At 42.4% G+C, this 27,536-nt stretch overlaps 2 protein-coding genes across 2 annotated transcripts in view; both read left to right on the top strand.

Moving 5' to 3' along the window:
- Positions 1-1,274, top strand: part of LOC145441185 (nucleoporin SEH1-like) — a 2,888-nt gene extending 1,614 nt beyond the window's left edge. Inside the window, exon 2 of the mRNA XM_080318998.1 lies at positions 294-1,274. Within this exon, the coding sequence (XP_080175124.1) occupies positions 294-378 (85 nt within the window). The 3' untranslated portion in view covers positions 379-1,274. The remainder of the gene's footprint in view (positions 1-293) is intronic.
- Positions 1,263-27,536, top strand: LOC145441176 (endoribonuclease Dicer-like). The gene is made up of 33 exons (XM_080318983.1): positions 1,263-1,400; positions 1,464-1,629; positions 2,965-3,092; positions 3,403-3,540; positions 4,353-4,472; positions 4,539-4,727; positions 5,318-5,519; positions 6,159-6,273; positions 6,337-6,415; positions 6,667-6,959; positions 8,896-9,207; positions 9,955-10,075; positions 10,159-10,334; positions 11,779-11,947; positions 12,005-12,220; positions 12,926-13,105; positions 13,170-13,268; positions 14,008-14,122; positions 14,183-14,393; positions 14,988-15,143; positions 17,741-18,310; positions 18,692-18,818; positions 18,881-19,004; positions 19,928-20,149; positions 20,886-20,942; positions 21,005-21,093; positions 22,736-22,940; positions 23,211-23,374; positions 24,784-25,015; positions 25,072-25,256; positions 25,659-25,871; positions 26,321-26,514; positions 27,184-27,536. The coding sequence occupies exons 1-33, from the start codon at positions 1,377-1,379 to the stop codon at positions 27,332-27,334; spliced, it is 5,742 nt and encodes a 1,913-aa protein (XP_080175109.1). The 5' UTR covers positions 1,263-1,376; the 3' UTR covers positions 27,335-27,536.

Genomic DNA, 27,536 nt, shown 5'->3' with positions numbered 1-27,536 from the left:
GTAATTTATATAATTGGATTGTGTCCAAGAGCCATTAGATAAATTTGAAATGTTTTGAAACTACGTGTTGTGCCACTGTGGTACCGCTGTAACTTTATGGCTCAGCGCTATTAGCATGGACTTCTGATTATTTTTGATCTTCTACCTAATCTGTGCCTAGTTTTCCGCAAATATATGTATTGACGGATTTCAGTTTTCTGTCTTACGGATTGGCATTGTTCAATTCGAATTTTTTGTTTCAACTCCATTGCTTTGGCGATGAACTTTTTGTAATTGTTTTCTTGTGAATTCAGGAGTGGATTCTTGAGATTTGTTCCGGGAAGGGAACCTCCACCTCCTCGTACCGTCGATCCACGTTTTGAGAACGCTTATTACTAACGTTTCTGTGATGATATTAAGTCTATTATGTATTTTCAGTAGTTACTCGCTGACAAAACACATATTTGAGAGTGTGTGTATATTATAGCTGGGCATTACGGCATTGTTGTGGGGTGGAACCAGATGCAAAAATAAATTTTTTGTATTGGACACACAAGTTTGGTATTTACAAAGTTGGTATGAATATGGCTTGCTTTATATAAGAGTGGCAAAAACCAACATGGCAAAATGATGCTTGTATAATGAACATGGAAAATTAATTACTATAAAATATAGAGTTTAAAAAATGAATTTCAACCGTCTCCACTATTTATAATAATTGCTGTTGCTGCCATTCTATTTCATGTGCATTGACATTATTCATGGTGTTTGTGCTCTCCACCCTATTGGGGGTTGATGAGGGATATTCCTTTCACTACTTTTTCCAACTATGTTTTGATGCCTTTTTGCTACTTTCTGCTGGCAATTTCGTTGATAACGTGATTTCTCAGCAGACGGTATGTGTGTGAATTTATAAAACAAACCAAATCACATTTACCGCATCTCCACAGATTTTGACTGAAGTTTCAACTTATTTGAGCGCTCGAGTGTATCATTCCCTAAAATGAACTGCTTTATCATTTGAAGTCGATTCCTTTTCCATTCAGTGTATGCGATTGGTGGCATAATCAGTAATATTCTCATTGTTACAATCATTATCAGTAATATACTCATTAGCGAACTGTGGTTCACCATTTAACCCATCAAAAACCTAAGGAAGTGAAATTTTGCTACCTTTTTGGTATTTGAAATTGTAATGTAATCGTGATTTAATTATGTGTCCGTCGGTCTACAAAACTCCCGATGCCATTTAGTTTTCTGTATCGTCATATTTTCACGTTTCCTTTGTTCTTAAGTTTTCCTGTATAGTTCATTGCATGCAGTATTCAATCACTTTGTAGTATGGTCAAGTAGGATTATAAATCTTACACCGCGCAGCTCTCAGATAGTTCAGAATCATGTTCACGCCGTGGCCTTATCAGGTAAGTCTCAATCAATTTTAATGGTGTACCTGCTCAGTATTCGCAAAACTTTTCCCTTTTCAGATTGAATTGGTTAACAGCGCATTAAAAAGGAACACGATAGCATGTCTCAACTCGCCGTCTGTGAAAAGTTTCGTCTGGATGACTTACCTCAAGGAGATTGGCGGACATAACTTTCCTGTTATTTCCGATAATGAGAACGCAGTCGCGTTTGCGCTTTTTGGCTCAGGTGAGCTGGGATCAGTGCTTTTGGTGACCGAGTAGAGTTAGAGGGGACCAGAGTAATTTTAAGAATCCGTATAAGATTTGTCGGTTCCTGGGAGAAAACTGTAATCCCCATTGATTGTAAATTTGAGTTCAGTAGCGAAATACGGAAGATCTCACGACTCCCACTCTGGCTAAAACTTCAAAACTGAATATGCAGCGATTCTGGCTCGAGTATGGTTAGCTTTACTTAACTCTTGTATCCAGGATATCAAAAGCAGTCGACAACATAATCTAGTAGATAGATGCCAATTAGCGTTGGGACCCCGGGAAATCCCGATCCCGGGATTAATCCCAATGAAATCCCGGGATTTGCAAACATCATGTAGTGTCACAAACTCGGCTGATTGTCTAAAACAGTGGTCTGAAACACGCGGCCCGTGTCGGCGTTTTAAATTTTCAAGTATTCGACAATATTTAACTGGAAAATATCTTATTTCGGATTTGAGAACTTAAAATGCACTCTAAAACCACTCCAAAAACCTGAATCGCTATCATATGCCAAATGTCCGCTAGCTGCGAAATTGTAACGCGACAGCTTTTACGATGACATGATGCATTTGTCGTCTTGCATGGTGTCCAATTGTCTGTAACTCATTATTTCGCCAAATTATGCCAAGCACAACAATATTTTTAATAAAATATTTAAAAATATTGCTTTTTCGTGGCAAACGTGAATATCACAATAATCACAATAGTGAATCACATTTTCACAATGTGTTTGGAATGCCAGTCTGCAAAATCCGTCAAATAAGGCCCACTTGGAAATACATATTATGTCACTATTTAATGCTGCCTCCCGCCGCGTCATCATAAGCTATACGAAATTGGCCCGCGAGCAAATTTTAGTTTGAGACCCCTGATCTAAACGATGATACTCTTGATGCTTGCATGTTTTTGCGTCATTATTACAAGGAATCAATGTTGTTCGTGTAGCTTGTATGTGTATTTTACTACTTCTGCAATCCTGGGATTGAGAAGCGAAAATCCCGGGAAATCCCGATCTCGGGATTTCAAATTCAATCCCGAAGTCCCAACCCTAATGCCAATCCCTCTTCGCCATAAATAAATACGATGCAATGCACAGTCTGATCAAATCTATCAATTTATTGCAAGCTTATAGGTAATAACCTCATTTGCACTAAGATCAGTAAGGAAAAAGTAACGTTACTGAACGTGAAGCTTCGTCGGGTTGCTCAAAGCTTGGCCAGTCTTTTGTCCTGTCCCAGTTCCCCAGCCTATTTTGGCTATATTACGATGAGATCCTTCCCGTAACATTGATAGTCTCGCTTATCTGTAGATCATGCAGTTGAAGTCAACGGCGTGGGGCTGCAAATTCATCTGGACACTCGAGTGACCGCGATATCTATGGCTTCGGGCTTATCCTTGACAGGGCCACAGTGGGCGGAACTTCTCGGACAAAATCAGGTACGATCTCAATCTGTTGCTGCCAACGCTGCTACTCTACTTGTTTGCCAACTTCTGTAATGCTGCGTTACCATGCAAAAGTAGATTTCAGTGATTGATGCAGTTACTGTGGAATAATGACAATACAAATGTCAAATCCAGGATCATTTTGCAAAAGTCTCGATTTTGTATCCATAACTGCTAATGCGGTCATGAGCATATTTTGTAACTTCTTATTATTATTAAGTTGAATCTTCTTTAGCTGTATACTTTCTGTGCTAGTTTAAACGCAGCTCCCCATCGTGTTTATTTTTTTTTGCTTCATTTAAAGGTGATTGTGACGACTCCGTCTGTATTTGCAAAAGCATTGACAGACTGCCTGATCGATACGTCATTGATCGGGGTCTTGGTGCTGGATGATTGCCATAAGGTGATAGCCGAGGACAGCGAATACAGGAAAATCGTCGAGGTTTGTCTTTTGCTTTTGTTTTGAGTTAATTGCTTGGGTTGAAGGGAATTGATTAGTTCCAATACGACTCACCCACAGCCTCTACCAACCTTGACTGTTGAGCATGGGGGTTGTGGGTGGGTGTATTCCGTACTGTGTGATTGAAATTGTGTTTTAGACGTGGGTACTAAATTTGCATCCTAGTTGAAATCTTCATGATTGGAAGTCCATTTCCACACCCGGTCCCACGGCCTTTAACAGCTTATAAAATTTTATAGCAGTTTGCTGTATCCTATAAAATCCCGATCAGGATTAACAAATTCTGAACACTGGCCTTCCAAGTCAACAGCGTGCTTGGTTTATGAATTTTGAAAAATTGCTGCGACTCGAAAGGTTTCACCTTGGTCGTAATGCTGCCATATCATTGTGTTGAATGCGTAATGATATGCTTATTAAAATACTTAGTTTAATAATGAGATAAGATCTGGCGTTCAGCCTACCTGTTGGTTTGACATGCGTGAACTTTGACAATAAATATCAGATGTGCTCCCACTTTGACAGCGTGCGATCTACCAACCTAAATATCTCCCGGTCGCCAACTGTTGTCTTTCACTCATCCCTAATTTTTTGCTTCACTTGCGATGTATTTCGCACCCAACACAGCGAATTGGCCTTCATGTTATCCGTCTCACTTATTAGGACGAGTGCTTTGGGTTGCCCCGCAGTCTGCCGATGAAAACTTGGCGACCCTATCTCAATGGCTCCGATATACTGATACATTGCGGTCAACATAATGAGCACGTGTGATATAAATTATTGTTCCTAAATGGCAGACTCTGCATAAACACAAACCGTATATGCTCGGATTGACGTGCTCGTTGTTGAAGGACGATATTTCGGCCTCCGCGTTGGAAGAAAAAATCCGTACGATGGAAAAATTGCTGGGTTGTAAAGTAAGAGTGTTGAAGTCGCGGAATACTATTTTGAATTTGTCGGTATCATCTCCGCGTTCTGCTCAGGCGGAAACAGCCACCGATTTGATTGCGTTGGACGGTTGCTCGCCGAGTAAACCCGACGAGAAAATTGTTCTTTGCGGCGGTAAGAAAGTGGCGGGTCACGACCAAGGGGATGTCTTTTGTCCTATGCTGTTGACTGAGAAGATTCGGGAGATTCTGTTGCCCGCCATCGAATGGTTGAAAGTTTGTCAGGTGAGGGTTCACGTCATGTCGGAGGTGGTCAGTAACGAAGTACTTCGAGTACTCAATTAGGTTTTGCGTACTTGCAAAGACACGTGGTTTCAGGTTTTAGGCAACACTTGGCCTTCAGTAGATACTTTTTTGCTTACTTTGAAATCGCTAGTTGTGGTACTCGAGTAGAAATTTACGATGTTAATTTTACGTGAGTACTATGGTGACTGTTTTGACCTCCTTTGTGCAGACCTGAGACGTCTGTAAGCCTAATAGGTACGCTCTTAAAACTACCAAATTACAGCATGCCTAATGCAATGCAAGGGCATTATTTTCTTTGTGGTCCTATGAAAGTTATGTATTTCAACTCACAACATCATTTTTACACTTATGACATCACCATGAGTGATACTCAACTCGAAACCTAGTACTCGATTCGGAATCGAATTACTCAATTTTTCTCAGGCCTATTAATAACATACCGACAATTACAGAAAACTTGACTTAACTGCAGCACGGTGTAACATCATGTTACCGCTTACTCGGATGCTGAAAAATTGCAAAAAGGTTTTCTTTCCAAAACCTCATTTACCGAAGTATAAAATTGACAGATTACAGCTTCAACACCACTGTCAGCAATCGGTAAGAGTTCGGAAGAAACGAATTCTTCGACTACCGCAGAATCGGGAGATGCAGACGTAAAGGCAACAAAAGCAACGCCGCCAAATAAAATCGATGTCGAAGGATTGGTCAACATGTCGTTTACCGTTTTATCGCAAGTTGTGTTGGTCTTGGACGTTTTAGGGCTGTGGTGTGAGTATTGGCGAATTTCATTGGTTACTCGATGGGAAGTCTTGTGAGTCTTGTTCGTTTCCCCGAATACCATATGGGTGGGAACACCTTCAAAAAAAGGTTAGACATAGACAAATCGATTATCGGAGTTGGAGTATCACCCATAATGACGGTTTGTAGGATTTGGAAAACTAGAACTTCAACTCGTTGCACTTCATTGACAAAAAATTGTATCTGTTTCGCAGTGCTTTGCAAAAATGCTTTGGCTTCAGGTTCAGCAATGAACACTATTTTCATGAACATATGTAACCTTGTTCCACTGGTTTTAGATGCTTTTGTTTGATTGTTCCGTGGGTTTCGAGGTTCTCACAACATAAATACAGTATCAGGACGATAACTATCCATGATAAAATAAGTCTTAGAGGCATGAGACTTGTAACTGCTGACTTGAATCGTTACAACTTATAAGCAATGTTCCTTTGGATCCTAGCGATGATATCAGGCCGATCACTGCAAACTACGCCGCAGTAATACATTTGAAAGATATCTGTAGTCTGCAGTGTCAAAAAATGATTGTTTCTAAAATACACATCCGAGAGTTTTGCTCGGCCAACGGTGAGATTTAATTCGCAGCACACCATTTTTGTTTTATATATTAAGGTGCCCATCGCTTGGTCATCATGCTCTTGAAGCAACTGCAAAAAAATCTCCGATTCCAAGGAAGCCTCGCCGCGTGCGATGACGCTCCGCACAAGTGGAAATATTTTCTGTTGAGGTGAGACTTCGCTATTCGTTTGCCCTCGTCATTACTTATCCCGGCATTTTTTTCCTTGTGAAGGTACACGGACTCTCATCTCAGGACTGTCTATAAAATGTGTCAGACGCAAATCGGCAACAAAAAGAAAGTCGATCTGCAGGTGCGATTGTAGACATTGTATAGTAGGCCTACTGACAATTAGAGATACTTTGAGCAAGGAATATAAGACAATCGTGAGGAAGTTTATCTGATCCTTATATTATCAGCATTTAAGCGTGTAACCCTGATAAATTGCTGCTGTATCTGTAAAATTTTCCAAGTTTTTTGGTCAGGTGCTAGTCACATGTTGCCTGGAAAGGCGTTATCCCCCATCTCTTTCCGATATTCAGGTCAAATTTGATAATTTCGCAGCTAGTAACGCCGAAAGTGGACAGACTGCTTCAAGTGCTCAAAGAATACAAACCGCCACCAGAGGTCGACAGGAAAGCGGAGCAGAACAAGTCGAGCAAGTACAACGACCGCTCGGAGTCGGGCTACGTGTCGTGGTGGCAAGATTCCGAGGCTGAGGAAGACGAAGAGGAGCAGATGCTCAATCGAGGGAGGGAGAAAAAGAGCGAGGAAGAGAAGGCGGTGTCGGGCAGAGCGAGGGCGCTGCAGTATCATCATCCCAACTCGCTGTGCGGAATTGTGTTTGTGCGGGATAAGTGAGTGTTTGGTGTCGATCAACCGCGATCGATGAGAAATAAATGCCTCGTTGCTGGCTCAAGGTCACGCAGGGGGGACTTAGGACCCTAACTGAATATATTTTTGAAAACTGTACGAATTTGCAGTGTTAATAGTCATTTTTCGTCGAAAGACTACTACTATAAGCATGCAACATTTCGTCCAAATCTACTTTTTGTAACCACCAGAGGTGGTCAAAGTAGTCAAAAAAGCTACTCAAGTAGAAGTAGCGACGAAAAAATCTACTTAAGTACGAGTAGAAGTACTTCTTCCATGTGCAACCTAAAACTACTTGAAGTAGAAGTAGAATTGACTGACTTTAAAAGTACTCAAGTAAATAAGTAGTTGTGAAAACGATCCTAATTCGTTCACATGGATTGTAAAAAAGTGCAAATGGAGCTATGAGAAAGGTGACGAGCTTGATTGATATTGATGCATACCAGCAGGTATCCAATTTTCGATAGCATATAAGCATTCGTCCACATCATGGGATGAAAATTATAATATTGATATGGAAATGCGATACTAATTCTCCGTTTACTCAAACAGCACGTTTTAGAAAATATCATGGTACTGCGCACTCCCCCATATTATAAGGCCTGTAGTCTAGTCGAAGAGCAATACGGAGATGTTGTGTTGGATACGGTGTAAACACTTTGTGCGATTAGTAAACGTTAATAAAAATATGGTGGACCGTAAGCTATATTGTGTAGCTTTATTTCTGGAAATTGAAGACATTACTACACTTGTTTTTATACTTCATCATGTACGTTATCCAGACAAAAGAACTGATATAAATTAGAAATCAAAATATATGGTACTGGGAATGGAAAGTGAAATATAAATCTAAAAACAGAACATGTATTTAATGTCTTTAGTCCAGAAAGTTTCGAAGGTGGTATGCTAAAACATCTTTGAAACTAAAAAAGTCTGAGTCCACTTTTCCAGATTAGGACACGCCATGGACAGCTTGATTACAACATGATAAGTAAATGCTAGATTGCGAAACATCAGTTTCAAACGATATGATAAGCGATATATACTGTGATGAAATACTTGATATGGCGAAGGGCGACAATGCGGTGTGAACGGAACCACGCCAACCCGCTACCTAAGTTATATTCACCGATACTTTCGTGAAATCATACTGGTTACTCCGTATTCACTGCGCGCGAGGCGCGACGAAAATTCTGGGCTTAACTCAACTTTTATGAAAATTAAATGTCGATACTCCGTGAAAACAGCCCCGAAATTTTTCAGGCTATCTTCCTCATTGGAGGTTTAAACTACTTCTACTTGACAAACTGAAAATAGGGAAAAGTAAGTAAGTAGATCACAAAATATTATGAAGTAGAAGTAGTGAAATTCAGATCTACTTGAGTAAGTACCAGAAGTAGAGGAAAACTACTTGAGTACTTCGAGAAAGTAGAAGTACTTCGTTACTGACCACCTCTGGTAGCCACTTTAGTACAAGACAATCTGTGGCACTTTCTGATAATTTTTCAGAACTAACATGAATCCGAGGTCCAGTTTACTATAGTCGTATTTTCTTTCAACTTTAGTCATTACGTTTTATCAAACTATAAGCTCACCAGCGTGCTATGCCAGATGTTACCGAGGACAAGCTATTTGGTTATTTGAGTGCGCCCAATATCCCTGGTACGTCTGATAGTAGACATGAACCATCGGTTCCTCTTGGAAACCACTGTGCTAGAGTCTAGAATACCAACAATGGCTGCTTTCAATCTCCCTTCAACCTCCCATGCAGTGTTGGGACTTGACTTGAGTCAACTATTTCACAAAGATGACTGGACGTGACTGCAGTCAAAATGTGCAATGACTCGGAGGTATTCACTTGTTCCCAAAACTGCTTTCATCATGTTTTCTTGTCTCTGATTCGCCTTCTTCTCATTGTAGACACGTCGCGCTCATGCTGCAACGACTTCTGAAAGAAGTCAGCAAGGAGGACCCGGACCTATGGCACGTGGCTAGCGCCAATATCACGTCCCTGTCGAACGGCGGCAGCGGCGAGATGCTGGACAAGCCAGCGACGGTGGAAGACATGTACCACAATCCGACCAACAGCGAGAAACTGAAGCAGGAAGACGTCTTGAGAAGCTTCAGAAGCCACGAGGTCAACCTGCTTGTTGCCACCAATTGCCTGCAGGAATACGCCGAGATTCCAAAGTGCAATTTGGTGTTGAGATTTGACACGCCCACTACGTACAGGTCGGTAATGCTTAAAATTCTATTCTTCAACTACCGGGCCGTGTCTGCGAACCCATTCTCACGATATGGTTTTCACCAGGTTATTCCGCAGCAGTACTAATCATAAGTTGAAACGATGCTTGGATTAAAACCATAGGCTGTTGTATAATCGAAACTGGAAATGCATTCACTTTGAAGCCTACTTTATTATGTACTGTGTATACTTATCCCATGTATGTCGTAATCCAGATTGAAAACATAACAAAATATACTATGACAATCGAAGTCAATGACTATGTAATTCACAGTACGACAATGGCAATACTGTTGGAACTTATACTATGCGAAGACACCAACGCTACAGTTGAATACTGTAGCCTATTACAAATGCATGCAATACTAATGTGAAATTTGCAAGTTATTGAGAAATTCATTTAGTCTGCATAAACTTGGATTGGTTAACTCGAATGAATGTTGATTCCAACTGAACATTACTATGTAGTATAGTTCAAACATTGCTTGTTCCCAATATTACATCACGGATTATACAGACTGTGATTTTAATTGTGATTAATGTATTTTTTTGTAAATAAACTCTCCCATTATCTAATATTTTTTATTTCCACTTAACTGCCCTTGTAAACAATGTCACTCACTGGTTTCGATTTGGAAATAAAATGAACACGCCCTCGACCATAATATTTTCTGCATCTCATTTGATCCCTCTGGAAAATCCATTGCCTACCCCTGATCTATCACTACTGTCAGGTCGTACATACTATCAAAAAGCCGAGCGCGCGCCGCAAATTCCACGTTCATGATGCTGGCGAACGAGGACGAGAAAGCAGATTTCCTGTCGCGTTTGCAGGAATATAAAAAGATTGAGAAGGTACGAACTTAACTGGGCAGATTGGTGCCGTCGCTGCGTAATGCGACAGTTTGGATCCCATTGTTTCGGTTTTTCGCACTCAGGTGCTACAAATCCCGTACAGCATAGAACCGAGCGAAGCCACCGTGGCAGACGACTACTTGGACTCGGTCGACACGGACGATTCTGAGGACGAATTAGCGCAAGCCCGGGCTCCGCCCTATTTCACCACTCCCACCGTATGTGCGACGCTGAATTCCGCAGTTCATATAGTCAACAGGTAAACGGCCAAGGTTTTGCTTTAGACTTGATATGCGCGGAGTCTGTAACTAACTTGCTCACGGTGTTTTAAGTTACATATCTCTGGTGTTGTAAAATTATGTCAAGAGCAGAGGTGGTCAAAGTAATCAGTGTTGTTGCTACTCAATTACATGTAGAAAAAGCTATGTCGAAAACATGTTAGAACTACTTCATTTGGAATTAGAAAATGGAAGTACTGAAAAGTTTTCCTGGGCAGTAGATTTAGAACTAGATTTGGTTGATGTGCTTTTAGCAGTACGAAATGGGGGATTTTGAAATAGCATAGATGTATCTTCACAACCAACGCAAAATGACTAATGACTAGGACGATTATTTTTTGACATTGCAAAAAAAGTCAGAATTTTGTCAAAATTTTAGCGTTAGGTCAAAAAATTGTCAAAATTGTTTACCAAGTCAAAAATTTTCGCAATCTGCATTTTGTTGGTGTCGTAAAGGTTGCACTGTCGGTGAGTTTTTCATTTGACATTACTTTACAGGCTTACTTGTCTAGTCCTCGAGAATCATAAACCATCGAATAAAACGAACAAATTGACATGGCTTGATGATCACCACACCAAAAAACTGGTAAAATTTTAGGTAGCTGCAAAGTTTCTCCAAGTTCATACCGATATCTCACTGAATCTGAAACTTGACAGCGTGGGGGACGTTGGTTCTTGTATCACAGTGGTTCGCAACGATTAGGCGGATCGCGAGGTGCTGAAAAAACTCAAAATTTGGTTGCGATGTACACAACACTGTCGGTATGAAGCAACATGCGTGTCATTGACGCTCGATCAGCACACACCGAACTTCAATGCTGCCAGCAAACAACTGGTTCTGTTGGACGTTTTTATTTATTCTTGCCAAGCTACTTCGTAAGGACATTCAGCTCCAACCAAAAGTATAGAAAAGTACTACAATTCCAACATTATGTGCATTAATGCCTAATTTAAATACCTGGGTGCAAAATTTTGTGAAGATAAAGTTGTTTAATAGCAAAATACGTCAAAATTTTTGTTTTTTGATGCAAAATCTTTCAATTTTTAGGTCAAACAATAATCGCCCTACTAATAAGCTAAAGATAGGTTATTGTCTTTGAAAATATATTAAGTTACCGTGACACATGAGCTATTTCATGTTGTTTTCATTGAAACGTCACTCGTAAAAGGGATTCAAACGAAATGACCGTGTACTTTTTCAAATCTAATGTGAATAAAGGAAGTAGCTTTGCTAAATAGATTGTCGAATAGAGTTGTAAATAGTCCTAAAATATAATAACTCCAGTAAGCCCTGTAGGTAGGCAAAACCTAAACATAGAGCTACTTTGTTATGACTGCCTCTGCACAGGAGGAACCAATCAGTTTATAGGTTACATTCACGTTACATTTCCTTGGTTACATTCGCGTGTCTACTTTGGTTCTCAGATATTGCAGCCGGCTTCCAAGCGATTCTTTTACGCATTTGAGCCCGAGATGCGAAGTCTTGTGTGCAGATTCCGATGTCGAAGATCCCATATTGTCGTCTTCCGGCGGCGAATGTTACGTCGGAATCTTGCAGCTGCCCATCAACTCGCAAGTCCGAAGCGCTATCAAGGTTGGAATCCTTGCTATCTTAGTATGAATAGATTTTCAGTGTTTGTTTTTTTTGCAGGGATCTGTTATGCCAACGGCGTTGCTAGCGCAGAAAGCGGCCGCTTTGGAAGCTTGTCGGGTTTTGCATCAGGCTCGCGAGATTGACGATCACTTCATGCCCGTGGGCAAGGAGATGGTGAAGTACGCGGCCGAGCTACACACGTGGCCCGATGAGAAGACAGGTATTCCTGGCAGGCCGGGTACTACGAAACGGAGACAGACCTACAAAAAAGAGGTGAGCTTGAATTTCATGTTCTGTGAAATTACGTTCGCTAAAACATTAGCGTCATGATGCCTTTTTGGCCTTCCTGTGGATATGGGTGGATGATATATTTGGGTATGGGGTACAATGTCACGTCCGCAATTGAAATTATAGTCAATATATTGGAATTTTCAACTCAAAACCTGATTTTCGCCACTACCCTTGAGTTCTCCATACCGACGTTATAAAATAGCATCAAAACCTTATTCCAAGGCGGTCAAGTCATATGACTGGCAATGACTGCAGGTCTCATATGTATTTTATCGAATCAATACTATTCAGCCTTCTAGTTTACCGAACCACGGCCTGACATATCGATCTCGCCTTCCGTGACATGCCACCTCTTTTTGTGGCTTGTCCTTTTATAGTATCTTCTTTTTACTTTTCATTCTGTCTGCAATGTGCATGCCTTCTTTTTACATCGCCTAGGCCTGGTGGGTGTCTGATTTCGAAGACTACTAGAAGTCGTTTCGACACCTTCCTATCTTTTACTGTATCGCAGTTTGTGTATTGAAATGATGAAATTATTAATTGCGACGGCTACTCCCACAACATGCCAAGGTATTAGTAGCAGTGCCTTTACCAGGGCAGCAAGATTATAACAGACTATACCTCCGTGATGACCTTCTTGCATTTTATATTAGCCATGTGGTTTTCACGTTGTCAACATCATCGCAGGTGCCAGCGGCATTATCGAACTGCCTACCTAAACCGGACATCCCGCTTTTTCTGTACGAGATTGAGATGAGATTGAAAACGCGACTGCCCGAAAATCTCAACGTCCGCAGGAGGAGACTTCACGCGCCGGAGGAGACCACGCGATGTTTCGGAATTTTGACGGCGAAGCCTTTGTTCTCGGTACTGCGGATTGGTGCTATGTAGCCGCTAACGAATGCTAGTACGGTATATTCTGTGATTTCAGACCGTGGGCTTTCCGATCTTCACGAGATCTGGCGAGGAATCTGTCCGCATCAGGCTGTGCCGGTCTTTTATCACACTTGGGGAACATCATATTAAAATGGTATGTAAGCTAGTCTCATATTATTATAGGTTCATTACCGCAGTAGGCCTAAAGTGCAGTTTCCGATGAATGTAGCACCATGCGATCTATTTTCACGTCCAATCCTTGTGGTCAAAATCTTTTCTGAATCCCGTCCAATCAGAATCCAATTGAGTGTTACTTTGCATAAATCAATAAAATCAATGCACTCAATCAATGAAATTGATCAATAGAATTGAAAGGTAGATAGATTTTTTATATAGTAATATATCCTAGGAGACATCCGGGGACCGTGAGGCCTTCAAGGTCAGTTTTTGGGGTGGTATTTGGTGCAAACTACAGCTCATTACTTGGTGATAGACATAATATATTAAACGCACACACATATACATACCATTCGGAAATAGGCAAGGTGTGGATCGCTCCAATTAGCAAAAATCCTGAAATTGTTCTCGACAAAGCCATGGGCAAGTTATATTCTGTAGGCCCATGTTGATTGTCATGCATTTCACGATCTAATGACCTAAGAATTGGGGCGTGTCTATTGTGACGTAAATATTGCGAATCCATCAATAACCTGCTCCCTTAACGTGGAATTTGACTGATCGTTTTCAAATTCATTTTCTTTGTCTTCGGAACATCCAAATCGGAAATGAAATCAAAACCGCGACTACTCAACCAAGTGATTCCAGTAGAGTCGATTACTGGAACTGGAATCTCTTGACTTTGGTTTTCAATTTTTGTCGTCCTTCCCTGGCAGGTACGCTCGTTTCATCACTATATCTTTTCCGACATGCTCCGAATCGATCGCGACCCTCTTGCGTACTGTCCGGAAGCGGCAAACCTGCAGATCCTGGTCGTGATTTTGGACAAGAGTGAGTGACACTGTGCCCGTTTTATCTTGTTTCATCCTGTATATTCCCTTCCCCTTCCAGCATCACCCGACTCGTCGCTGGACATCGACTGGCGGTTCATGTCGAAGGTGGCGGCAAACCGTCGTGTCGAAGAACGCATGCGCGTCGACCCGTGGTTCCGTCATAAGTTGTTAGAGGCAAAAGGCGGCAAGAAGTTGTTCACGTTTCACCGTCCAAAGTATGAAGACGGCGTGGTGGTCGCGAAATACAGGAGTCCGGATCAGCCGAACAGGTTTGTGTTGTGGGTCGCAATTATATTCTGGCGTGTCATGTGCGTATGAAAAAGCCATGTCAGTGATCTTTCAAGAATCGAAACAAAGAATTGGGACTTGGGGAAAAAACATTTACTGCTATCTTTTTGATATTACGCCTGTCATGCGTGGTTCATTTTTTCAATGCAAAGTCTCGCTAAAACCTCCTATTCGATTGTTTTTCTTGCTGGATTCTATTATACTGTCAAATGTCGCTAAATTGGCTACTTTTAAACACTTTGGCACAACACTTGCGGCATTTTGACGTGTGATAAGTCAAAAATAGACCCTGAACTCTATTTCATGTCAGAAAGCGTTCCAAATTACTCTTTAAATCAGTATAAGATTTGGTGTTTTAAATTTCTAATTAATTGACGAGCTCGCAACTTCTTACATTTTGTAATTGAGAACAGTTAGGAACCACTGCTTTTTAACGATTTCATTAGACCAGATTTGATAGGGTCTTACGATCTTATCAGGCAATCATCGTCGACCAACACTTTCCGTGTACGATAGAGGGTGTCTGAAGACCCCATCTTTTTGTTGCTCTAATAATAATTCCTAGCGTTGCACAGGTTCTACGTCGCAGAAATCAAGGATCATCTGAACCCGTACAGTCCATTCCCGTCGTCGGAATACGAAAGCTTTCATCATTATTACAAAATCAAGTATGGGCTGGACATAAGATGCCTCAACCAGCCGCTGTTGGACGTGGACCACACCTCGTCAAGGTTAGGACAAAGTCGACTCGTTTGGATAGCTTCGAGCAATTATTCCATGATGAATCGTAATATTCGATTTCCGATCGTTTCAATCCTTACTGCGCATGTACTATTCCGATAGCAACTCTATTGTGATGATTGCGTGAAAACAGAAAGACAGTTCTTGGCAAAGATGCAAGAACCAAATCTAATTTCCGATCCCGCAGTCGGGATTTGCCTGAATTTTATCGTAAATCCTTTCAAATGAGAGATGAGAAACCGTACTTCCTCATACTAGGAGGCGCGCAAAGCAATCATCATTTGTAATCGAGTAGAAGTAATATCGTAAATTTCTTGTACAAGTAGCAGTAGCATTTTTCAAAGCAAGCGAACAAAGTCAGTGTTCTAGGCCGAGATTCGCCCAGAAAACTGAAAACTCTCTAGTAAAAGGGGAAGTAGTTCAAGAACCTAACCCCTTGAGTGGTGCAAGTATGTAAAACATAGTTGAAGTAAATGTAGAAGTAGAAGTACGTAATTGCTTACCACCTCTGCATATGCTACTCTCCAAAGTTGGGATGACTAGAGTCACGTTGAAAATTTGCGCTATTCAACACTCGAGAAATTTTTAAACGCATGGACACCAGAGTTGGAGAACTAGCTGTCTACCGAGACTAATTGGAGCGAAATCCCAGCAATCTAGTTTTAATCTAATTTGTATTTAATGTTTCTTTCCTCTGATTCTGATCTAACTTCTGGTTTTCCTGTAGATGGTGCAGGAAAACTGTTTAATGCGAAACGAGCCAAGCTTGGTGGACAAATGTTTGCTACACTCACGCCCATGAACATGAACTCTGATTTGATAGGAACTGAATTCAATTTACGAGTTTTCGCAAACTTCAGCGATTCCAACTCTGATCTAAAAGAGAAAAAAAACGATAGCTATAATTCTAATTCTGGTCTAATTTGGAAAAAAAACTATGCAGCCATAATACTAATCTAGTTTGGAAAAGCTAGAAATTTTCTACTTCTCCAAGTCTGCTGGACAAAATTCGAAATTTGCGCATTTGGGTTGTTCAAAAGCAGGGGCGTAGCCAGCCGAGATAAAAAGGGGGTAGAACTGAATAAAGGGGGCAGAATGAGCCTCTATGCGTTATACCTTTAGCGATAGCGACTTCTGTATTCCGTACGCTTTTGAAAGCGTAACTAATTGGCGGATCTAATTACTGAAAGCGAGTTAGCAATCAACAGCTTGCACGGTATCCGTGTTAGTAATCAACAACTTGCACGGGGATCATGTTACGATGCGCACGCGCTCATCCCGTGATAGTGCAGGAGATCTTAGTTGTATTCAAATAAGTAATCGACCTTGAAACAGTACCAGAACAACATTTCACGACGAACAATCTATACAGCGCAGAATCTGTTATATCTTCATGAATTTTGACATGATTCAATTCGCGTGTAAGAGTAACGTCTTCTCGGCGTTTTAATTCCATTCATTTCGAACATGGCGCATATACTAATTGTACCGGCGTGTGAATAATGACTTATTCGCAAAGCGAGGGAATCTCAAATAAGTTTCGGCGCGGCTATTGAAGGCTGAATGCGTCCCGGTGGGATACCGATCACGAAAGGCATAATCTAGTATGACGTATACATGGTCATTGAGGTCAGAGGTCAAGACAGTGCATAACAATGGCGTCAAAAATAAAATGCGAATCGAATGTATTGTGTCTTCACGCTGTTTTGGGGAACAGGCTTGAGTTCGGCAAAGCACGAATCAGATGCGATTTCTTTAAAACATGATTTCATTCAGTTATAAGTTGTTATTTTCATTTTATTAAGGTTCGTTATCGTTTACAATGAACCGTTGATGAGAAAACAACGCGTGAACGACGTGACAAATGTTATTATTGTTCGACGACTGCATTCCGAATAAAGGGATTAAGCTGATTGCTAACCCTCGCCAAGAGAAAAATGTAACAATGCCCCTTTCACGCTTGCATAGACGCGCTTCCATAGACGAGAGATCCACGAGAAAAAGGCATGTAATCAGCGTCGGCGATCGGCGTCGCGCGCAGCAAATTGAAATTAGGCGATAACGTGAAGAAATGTTGTTATAGCAGTAGCGTCGACTTGGGATTTTCGGGATAGAATCGGGCCTGGGAGGGGGTAGAACGTTCTTCAATTCTACCCCCCTGTCTACGCCCCTGTTCAAAAGTAATGTTTTTTTCAAAAATTTATTGTCTACACTCCGGAATTGTCAAGTATTCAGTATTTACTGTAGGTAATCCTAGAATTAGTAATGGAAAACTCGAATAACTTGACTTCTATGGGCTGGAAATGAGTTTTGTAAAGATGTTTTGCATAGTTTTTTGTAGGCATCTTGACAATTTCACGGTTTAGCCAGTAAAAATAAATTCAAAATTTTCCAACTCCAGCTTCACTTCTACTCGTCAGGATTGGGCCTAATTTGGTGTACAACGTTTTTTAGCCAACCTTGAGAATTTTGGTTAATAGCAGCCAAAATTTGAAGAATGAAGTAATTTTTGAGCAACCCGATAGCGCAATACACATACTCAAATGGCTTGGCGGCGTTGTCTTTTTCATGAGCTGCCTTCATTCAGACTCAACCTGCTGACGCCGCGCTACATGAACCACAAGGGCAAAGTGCTGCCGGTGACCGGGCTCGAGAAGAAGCGCGCCAAGTACGAGACGCTCACCAACCGTCAGATCCTGGTTCCGGAACTCTGCGACCTGCACCCGATACCGGCCTCGCTGTGGCGCAAAGCGGTCTGCGTGCCGTCGGTGCTGTATCGTCTATCGTCGATTTTACTGGCCGAGGAGCTGAGGAATAGGATATTCCGAGAGTCCAACATCGGTAATCCGGAACTGCCTTTCGGAAGCGCGTGGCCTGATCTGGACTTTGGTTGGGACGAGGATACCGCTGACAACGACACGATGTCAGACTGTGAGACGCCAGGTAATGACGGCGATGCCCATGCGCCAGACAGGCAGAACCGCATATGTCAAGGTACAGAAGAGATTGGTGTTGAACAAAAAATGGAGGAATCTGACATGAAGACTGAGTCCGATGTATCGGACTTCGATTACGAATACGATAGCGACGATCACAAGGAGTTGCTGAACTTCAACTGCACGGACGGAGGCACTGCCAAGTCCAAAACTGTGAAAAGGTAGCCCTGTTACTATATCCTATATCCTATAGCCAGGGTTGTCGACATGTACCAAAATCTAGTTAAGGTACAGCGATTTGTAAATTGGTAAACAGATGACGAAATAGTCCAGCCTTAATCACAGCCTCGATGTCGAAAATAAGACAAATACAAGAACACAAATCTTATAAATATGGACTATGTACTCTTACAAAGTAAAGAGTAAAGAGATAGGTTTTGCCTACTTTGGCTATGACTCGAGTGGTTATGATTTTGAACCACTTCCATTTCTACTTGACGTATTTTGAAGCAGTGTAATTTTCATATTTTTTCAAAAGCCGCACCTCTTTGCATTTTGATTGGTCGATATATTTTCGTGCGAATTTTATCTGCTTGTTGCAGGGACCCGAAACAGAGAACTGCAACCCGATTGACCCCGGTCGTGACCGACATCGATTCGGTGACGAACGGCTCTGGAGATTCAGCCCGCCCGGCCGCATCTTGTCCGAGCCCAGGACTGATCTTGCAGGTATTTTTCGCTTGTGTTGGAGTAGCTTGTTCCGACGTGAACCGTTGAATTCTACGACACAGGCGTTAACCTTGTCGAATGCCAGCGACGGATTCAACTTGGAACGCTTGGAGATGCTGGGAGACTCGTTCCTGAAGCACGCCGTTACTCTGTACTTGTTTTGCACTTATCCGGAAGCCCATGAAGGTATTCACGCTCAATTTATCTTTCCAAAGCGGTAAGCTATGTCGGAAAATTGAGGGTTTAACTTTGGTGGTCTGGTGTCGTAGATGTTTCCGATCTAGCGTATCTAGCCCAATATTGTTTGCGTTTTTACAAAATATTCCTAACAGATGGGTACATGTCTTCACTTGGGTACAGTATCGTTAGTGAATGACACTCATTTACAGTCGCTCTGATTATTGCGAATTATTGCGGTTCTGTACACCAGACATTACCATTAGGGCTGGGAATAGCACTCAAGTATCAATTTTGATGATTTGAATCGAAGAGTAAAAAAGCGAGTGCTTCTGAGTGCTATGTACCAAAGTTATACGGTCCTTGTTATTTTATTAACAAAAATTTTTCCTGTCCCTGCGAGAGCCTTTATCTCGCTGCGAGGTTGCATATCATTGAATGCATAAAGCTGAAGGTTTGGCGTCCATGGCAATGTCATTTCAGAAGTGAATGACCTGCAATATTATCTCATCGCATTAACATATTACTGTCGCAAATTGTAAATAATCTATATAAATAAGTGTATCTAGCATCATTTAATTCGTGGCAGGATAAAAAGTAGCTATTTGGACACTGCAAATTCCCTCTTAATGTTATGACGGCATAAGGAGTATTACTGAGAAAATTCAATGGCTCAGATACTCGATTTTGCCCAGCTTTACTAACAACACGTTGTTCACCTGTCTGCGGATATGAGTAGATGATGTATTTGCTTGTGGAATATAAATTCAGCTCTGAAATGTCAATATTCAGTAAAACTGCTTTGAGGTCGCGTTAGACGTACGCACTGGGACGATTCAAGTCCATCTTACTGTTTTGGCGTCGTGACGAAGGGATTCTCGTATACGCGACGTGAAGGTTGACGCTCGAGTTCACGTATACGATGCTTACAGGCAAGCTTTCGTACATGCGAAGCAAGAAGGTGTCCAATTACAATTTGTACCGAATCGGCAAGAACAAGAAGCTCCCCGGCAAAATGACAGCCCACATCTTCGACCCGGTCGTGAACTGGTTGCCGCCCGGCTACGTTGTCGGCAAGGAGAACGTCTGCACGAACCCGGACGATTTTCTGAAAAAGCCTGCCGCGGACGACCCGGAAGATGAAATGGAGATAGGTACGTGAATGACAGTGGCCTAGACAGGGGGTAGATTCGGAGAACCCTCTACCCCCATTCCAAGCACGACTCACCCGCTTGTAAAATCCCACATCTAGCCCTATTGCTCTAATATTTCTTATCGTGATCGCAAAATTTCAATTTGTTACATGCGAGGTCGATCGAACAATGCCAGTAAGCGACAATGCTTTTCTCTTGTATGATCTCGCCTCTACGGAAGCGTGAGAAAGCATCTTCAGCTTATTCCAATGCGTTGCTTGCCAGTTGGTTTTCTAATCAACGAACATTTAGAACATGAAAATAGCAACTGTATGAAAGCATATTTCACAGCAATCGCATTCACACTGTAATGCTTAATCTGTGAGAAGATTTGTTGACGAAAAACATCTGACATTGCCACATTTTGATTTCCCGGTGTTTATGCAATATGCATCAAAGTCAGGCCGTTTAGTCGATATGACGGGATTGTACTTCGGGGATAGTTTGTAACATGATCCCCCGTGCAAGTTTATGATTGTAAAACTCGTTTCAGTAATTAAATTTGCCAACCAAGTTACGTTTTCCAAAGCGGCAGATAATCGACCAGTTGTTATCGCAGCGTACAGAATACATAAGTCATACAACTTATGATGCATGGATGTTCATTCTTCACCTTTTTTTTGGCCGGCTACGCGCCCGGTGAATGAGGATTTACTATTTGAACGAGATCGCCTCATCGAAAACCTCGTCGTTTCAGGTGTGTGGACAGGCGTGCCGGGGCAGACTCCGGTCGCGAAGAAATCGGAGGAAAAAGGTTACCTTTTTCTGTGGTACGTCGACCTGTCCAGGTGTCGACTGTGTTTTTTGTTTTTGCAGAGGCGGAAAATGGGAAGCCTAAAAAAGCGACGCCTGCGCCTGTGGCTGATGATGCCGCCGACGACGAGGGAGAAGAGATATTCGACGAGGTTTGATATTCTTTCATACTGATTAACACTCGACTCGTAGCCAAATACTCGATTCGTAATCGAATCACTTGGGTATTCAACTTTGTCCAGCCATGGTCACATACTTTTAGCAGTTAGTCGGATTTTTCTACTTCCGAAATCACAACGTGCATCACAACGACTGACACATAATAACTTACGACGCTATTAGTGCGAATTTCGAAAACAAATTCTGTTACCGTGGTATAGGAACTATGCGGTTTTGGAAGCCGTTTTGACTAGAGCCCGACCGATATTGGATTTCTGAGCCGATACCGATAAGACCGATATCCAGTACCTCCACCGATAACCCCGATATATTCAGCCGATATTCAAAATATATGGAATCTAGCTCAAGGCCCATATTTAACACCTCAAGAGCATTTCTTTCAACAACTTTACAGCCATTGATATGCTTGAACATGAAATAAATGATCAAGGAACTATAAAACTGTATCAAAAGCACCAATCCAGCAGTTGCAGATTACAGTTCACGAAGCACAATTTCTCGGCCCTTTCTCCAAGGAGTGAACTTCTGTGGTCTTCCATAGATGATGTGTATAGTACTAAACACAGTGAGCAGTCTTTCACTAGGTAGCATAGTTAGTGGCACAGCAGGAAATCTTTCTTCATTTCGGTTCCACCGCTCCCTTGCAGGGGATCTTTCCTTCAATGGTTTAACCAAATAATGATATTGATATTCTTCTGACAATGCACCTGGAGCCTTCAGCACATCATTAACAAATAGTTGAAGAATGTGCAAAACAACTCAAATTGTCCACGTCTGCAACTGCTCCACCCATCCCCCATGGGCCTTGACCAGCATTTCAACAATCAATTGATCAATATTTTACACTCTTTTGTCAGAATTGGCCAATGTCATCATGGAATCAAAAATTTTTGTATCAATTATTGGCTTCACTCCACGTTTGCTTGATTTTCTTGCCCTCTATGCTCGCATATTTCCTATCATGGTGGCCCCGCAGGCCGCAGCCGCAGGCCTCAGTCAGATGACTTCATACATTACTGATATAATTAGCTCTGTTGGTACCGAACCGGGAAATGTTTCGACGCGACGCTTTTCTCTATCATTACGAGGGTCAGTCCAGCATGATTGAAGTTCTCATTTCTCTTACTGATTGAAATCTTCTGCAGACAACTATCCATCCAGCTGCTCTCTGTCTTTGGTGATCGATTACTGCAGGGGGATTCCCACGAAGTCAGTGGGGCATAACGGTGGTTAGTTATCGATAATATTTTTCAGATAGACACGCCTACTACCCTGTATGCACTATGCAGTATGCACTATATGCAGCTTGGCCATTTATTTTTATAATTGACCGTTCTCACGTCTTTTATCGACTTCTCTTGACTCTCTGCCACCATGTTGTGACGTCACGAAATGGCCGATATTTTTTTACCTTCAATGGCCGATACCGATACTTCTCTCCAAGCGTGATATCGACTCGATATTATCGGCGAGCCGATAATCGGTCGGGCTCTAGTTTTGACATATCTAGAAATTACCGTACTTTGGCCACCCCAGATAGTTACATTGGTTATTGGGTGATTTGAGTAGTGCTGCCACACATCCAATGACTCCGCCATTCCTTGTTTGCGATAGGACGAGATTCAGATGATCGATAACATGCTCGGCGGGTGTCTGATAGGAGGTGCGAACGGCTTGCGTGGCGGTCGGTACGATCAGAGACCGGGACAATTTACAGGACAGTTTGTAGACAGAAGCGCGATAAGACGGCACGAAACGCAACACCGACGTAATCCCGATGAAATTGTGATTGATACCTGGACTCCGATCGATGTCGACGGTAATTGATTTGAGATTTTAATGAGCCATGCCGTGATGAGTCATAAAAATGTGCAGTTGATACCTGGCAATATATTGCCCTACTTGTTTATCTCTTGTAAAATCTTGGCGTAGGTGTCGCTAGGAGCTTAAATCCCCTGTGAGAAATGGGGCTACTCGCTGAGTTTTCAGAAAGGATGAGACTTTAACTGTGTAAACTTTTTGACTAATGCTAAATCTAACTTGAGTCGTTCGATACAAATGTTTGTTCATCAAATCTCAATTTCTACAGGCAAGCCGCTCTGTCTGTCGGACCCGCTGATTATAGATCTCCACACGCAGCACTCCCTGGCCGACAAGTCCGTCGCCGACTGCGTGGAAGCCATCCTCGGCGCTTACCTCACCACCTGTGGCCTACGTCCCGCCCAACTACTTCTGTGCTACTTTGGTCTTCGGGTAAGGGTGTAGTGAAAACTTTCGGAAACGTTCTATGTACATTCTTGCACATGGTTGGCTCCAACAATATGTCTAATCAAAACGAGTGCCACGCGACAACTGCAAGTACTCTTGAATGCACCTTGAGATATTTGATTCACACAAAAAAGCTTCGCTAGTCCTTCCTGTGTCTTTTTCTACATTGTATTTCTTGTTTTTCATTAGTTCATCCCTCGTTAGTTAATTTATTTTATATCTACTTTGTCGTTTTGACTTGTAACGACTTCTGCCAGCAACATGCTCTTGGCCTGGGTGAGAACACTGTTATATCGTGCCATTCTTGCTACCCGTCTATTGTGGCGAGATAGCGTAGTGCAGGGCTGGCCAACCTTTTCAGCCAAAGGGCCACATTCGATCGACGAAATATTGCGCGGGCCAATAGCCGCGCGAAGCGCGAAAATTTTTCGAAGTTCATAGCTTAATAATATTGTCACTTGACTATATTGCGGGCCTGCAGTTTATCGCTGGGCTCAGTATGCCAGGACTGGACTATTCAGCACCTGGACACACCAATTTCGAAAGCTTCAACTACCATGCGTCAATCGTTTTGTGCCTAGGTTTCATAGTCGACGGTCTTTCTGCGGGCGCAAACGCAAGGTCACATATGTTAAACGACACTTTATCTCGTAATCGAGAATATAGTTAGACTCAATCTGATACATTAGGCGTTCTTTCATTTTCACAAAGGGGTAACAATATTAAAAGCAAGAAATCGAGTGACAACATGTTGCGCGAAGCGTGTAGAAAATATTTACTTTTGATAAATTTATCGCAAATTATTTTGCTTTATTGTAGTGTACGAAGATCTACCAAAGTGTAACTGGCTCATGGAAATGCCAATGCGTCGTAACTGTTATTTTAGTCATAACATCTCAAGTGTTGCTTCCAGACTAATCAAATTTTTGGTTGGCCTTGCAAGTTCACGGGTTGGCCGGCCCTGGCGTAGTGGTATGATCCACATCTGCAACACCGATAGGTTTCGGGTTCAAGACCGACGGATGTTGACTCCAGAATTCCTTCATAAGTGATAGAGGTTTATCTAGGCTCCTCATTGTCATGTGAACCGTAAACATTCTCTTAAAAAAGCCTAGAAGTGGGCCGTGCGACAAGCCGGCAGCCATGGAATCATAAGAAAGAATATCGGTCCTGTGTAAATGAACATTGTTGTCGAAAAACACCATAGGTACCACAACAACCCTTCTATATTCTATCTTTTTATGATATTTCAATCAAGGTCGTTTTTGTAATGTACTATGGATTAGCACGGTTGAAAAATAACCGATTCTCTCTCCCATGATCAAATCATTATGTTAGGACAGGTTTGAAATGTAATGCAAAATCGGGATATAGCAGCGCGCTTTGTTTTCTAGGTTTTGCCTCCCTTGATCGAAGAGGATGAACCCGGCAGTCAACCCCTGTACGGATTCTTGACCCCACCGGAAAACGTCCTACTCGACGAGAGCCCGTCTGGGATCAAACAATTGAACATGTTTACGAAAGACCTCTCCGCCTTCGAACGCAAAATCAACTACACCTTCAAAAACAAGGCGTACCTACTCCAAGCCTTCACGCATGCTTCGTACTATTTGAATACGATAACAGGTAGCTGCTGGCCGTATTCTTACTTCGAATGCTGAAATAACCATCACGATTTTCAGATTGTTATCAAAGACTTGAATTTCTGGGGGACGCCGTCTTGGATTTTTTGATCACCCGCCAGCTGTTCAACGACCCGACCCGGCGGCATTCGCCCGGGGCTTTGACTGACCTGCGTTCAGCACTTGTCAACAATACGATATTCGCGTCACTGGCCGTGAGGCACGACTTTCATAAATTCTTCAAGGTTCGGTTACGTCTCGGTTCGTGTTATCGTGAAGCTTTGATGTGCCACGTTAGGATAGGTGGTCAAAGTAGTCGGTATTGTTATTTGGGTAGAAGTAGAAGCGATGCTGTAAATTTCTATTCAATTACAAGTCGAAAAACTGCTTTGAGCGGCAGTAGAAATTAAAGGATCTGAAATGCACTAGAGTAAGCAGTTTGGAGAAGTAGATTTGGTTGACGGGTCGCATGCTCATAGCAGTTGATAGGAGGTGGATGCAAGATGTATCTAAATCGATTTACCATTGGTACTCATGGTATGCATATGCACAGATTATGTGTATCATGAGTCGGTGTATATGTCGCAAATACATCAAGCACAAAAATAGATAACCTCCTATTCCCATTAACGGTTACTACAATGCAGGCGATATCTCCGGAAATGCATCACATCGTCGAAGAGTTTGTGCACTACCAGCTATTGCAAGAGGAAGCGCAAGGGATGGACGCCCAGCTGGCCAAGAAGTATTACCCGGCCGGAGAAGACGCGGAACCCAACGAGGCCGGTGAAATCATCGTCAGCCCGGCGTCTTTTATTGATCCGGAAGAGGGAGACGAGGAGGAGGAGGAAGACGTAGAGGTGGGGTCGGGAAGGGAGATGCGTGTTGATTTATCTTTGGATTTGAAATGAGCTAATTTTCGGCCGGATTCGGATCAAATATGTATTTATGAATGATACCATTAAGTTTACCACATCGTGCATTGGGCAGTTGAGGACCTCTAATCCGAACCGTAATCCAGCTACATTCATACATACATAACAAGTCCAAATATCAAAAATTCACACTCATATTTGGTGGAACATTCATTTTCGATTATATTACAATATTCATACATCGCTTTCATAAATAGACAACATTTCTAGAATTCGCTGGCAACCCGTCTCAAGGCTGCGCGGTATATCATATTAGGGTGGCCCGTCACATTTTTGAGCTCACGAAATCTTGCTTTTAGTGGGGCATGCATGCTGTCTTACCCTAATCTGCGTTTGCGAGTCGGGCCCTCGTTAAGACGTTTGGTTTGTCGCAGGTGCCGAAGGCCTTGGGTGATATCTTCGAGTCGGTGGCCGGAGCGGTATACATGGACAGCGGGATGGACCTGGACGAGGTCTGGAGGGTGTACGAGCCAATGATGGGCCCTCTGATTAGGAAATTCAGCGCTTGCGTGCCGAGAGCGCCGGTGCGTGAGCTACTCGAGATGGAACCAGAGACGGCGAAGTTCAGGTGATTTTTCGCACGATTTCTTGTGAGCTGCGTTTTGTTTTCTTGCAGTTCCCCAAATTTGCGTGTTTATTTCTCTAGTACAGTGGTTCTCGAAATGGGAGGCGTGAAAGCATATGGGTGCGCCTCCGATTCATATTTAGTGCTCTGTGTATAGTCGTAATTTCATAAATTGAGAATTTTCTCATCAACGGTCATAAGCTGCTTCCATGCCATCAAACTTTCGGTTGGAATTGCTGGCATTTGTCATATGACGATAAGTGGGGTGCGAAATTTTTCACCATCAAAAAGGGGGGCGTGTCTAAAGAAAGCTTCAGAACCACCGCCCGGTAGGACTACAGATTACCAGTCGAAACGTATTTGACATTGGATGCAGAGGCGTAACCAGCTAGAATATTTTGGAGGGGTGTACTCTTTTAGCATCGAAGGTGTGTCGTGGATGCGCTGACACGGCTATCGAAATTGACGTCACAGTGTCCAAAACTTGAGGGTTCAATAGTGTTTTGAATACTCCAAGAAGTAGAAGTACTTTGTTACCAACCGCATTTGCATATCCCCTCAGGGTGTATGCCTGCGCAACGAACTATCTGCAATGTTTACACTTCACACCGCCTTTGCTGTTGCGCTCCGTGAAAATTCTATAATTATCAGTTGGATGCGTGTTTCTTGTAGCTGGGCCGAGAAACGGTGCGACGGCAAAGTCCGGGTCACCGTCGAGGTCATCGGGAAAGGATCGTTCAAGGGCGTTGGCAGAAGCTTCCGCATCGCGAAATCTGCCGCCGCGAGACGAGCCCTGCGTTTTCTGAAGTCGCAAGACAACTGACGACGGCGTGGCAATGGTCGTGAAAATTCACGCATGCCGGAGTTTTCGCGTCTGTTATTTTGCTCGTCTAACTTTGTGGTTCCCTGACTCAATCATGTTCTGTGTTGTTATTTTTTAGTAACCGTGTCTTTTTCTATTTGGTACCATGTTTTCTCGCTGCTATTCCGTCGGAAATATTAGTAAATTTTTACTTGGTACTCTA

The sequence above is a fragment of the Botryllus schlosseri genome, chromosome 6 (genome assembly GCF_051294905.1).
Source record: "Botryllus schlosseri isolate E-star chromosome 6, Bs_hap1, whole genome shotgun sequence".
NCBI classification, from domain to species: domain Eukaryota; kingdom Metazoa; phylum Chordata; class Ascidiacea; order Stolidobranchia; family Styelidae; genus Botryllus; species Botryllus schlosseri.
This window is presented reverse-complemented; position numbering and strand designations above follow the sequence as displayed.

What these genes read in the sequence shown, in the direction of transcription:
- LOC145441176 (XM_080318983.1), top strand. Translation starts at nt 1,377, where the DNA reads ATGTTCACGCCGTGGCCTTATCAG. An exon ending in AAGTCCGAAGCGCTATCAAG is followed by an intron (nt 11,948 to 12,004) that starts GTTGGAATCCTT and finishes TTTTTTTTGCAG; the next exon opens with GGATCTGTTATGCCAACGGC. An exon ending in GGTCGTGATTTTGGACAAGA is followed by an intron (nt 14,123 to 14,182) that starts GTGAGTGACACT and finishes TTCCCCTTCCAG; the next exon opens with CATCACCCGACTCGTCGCTG.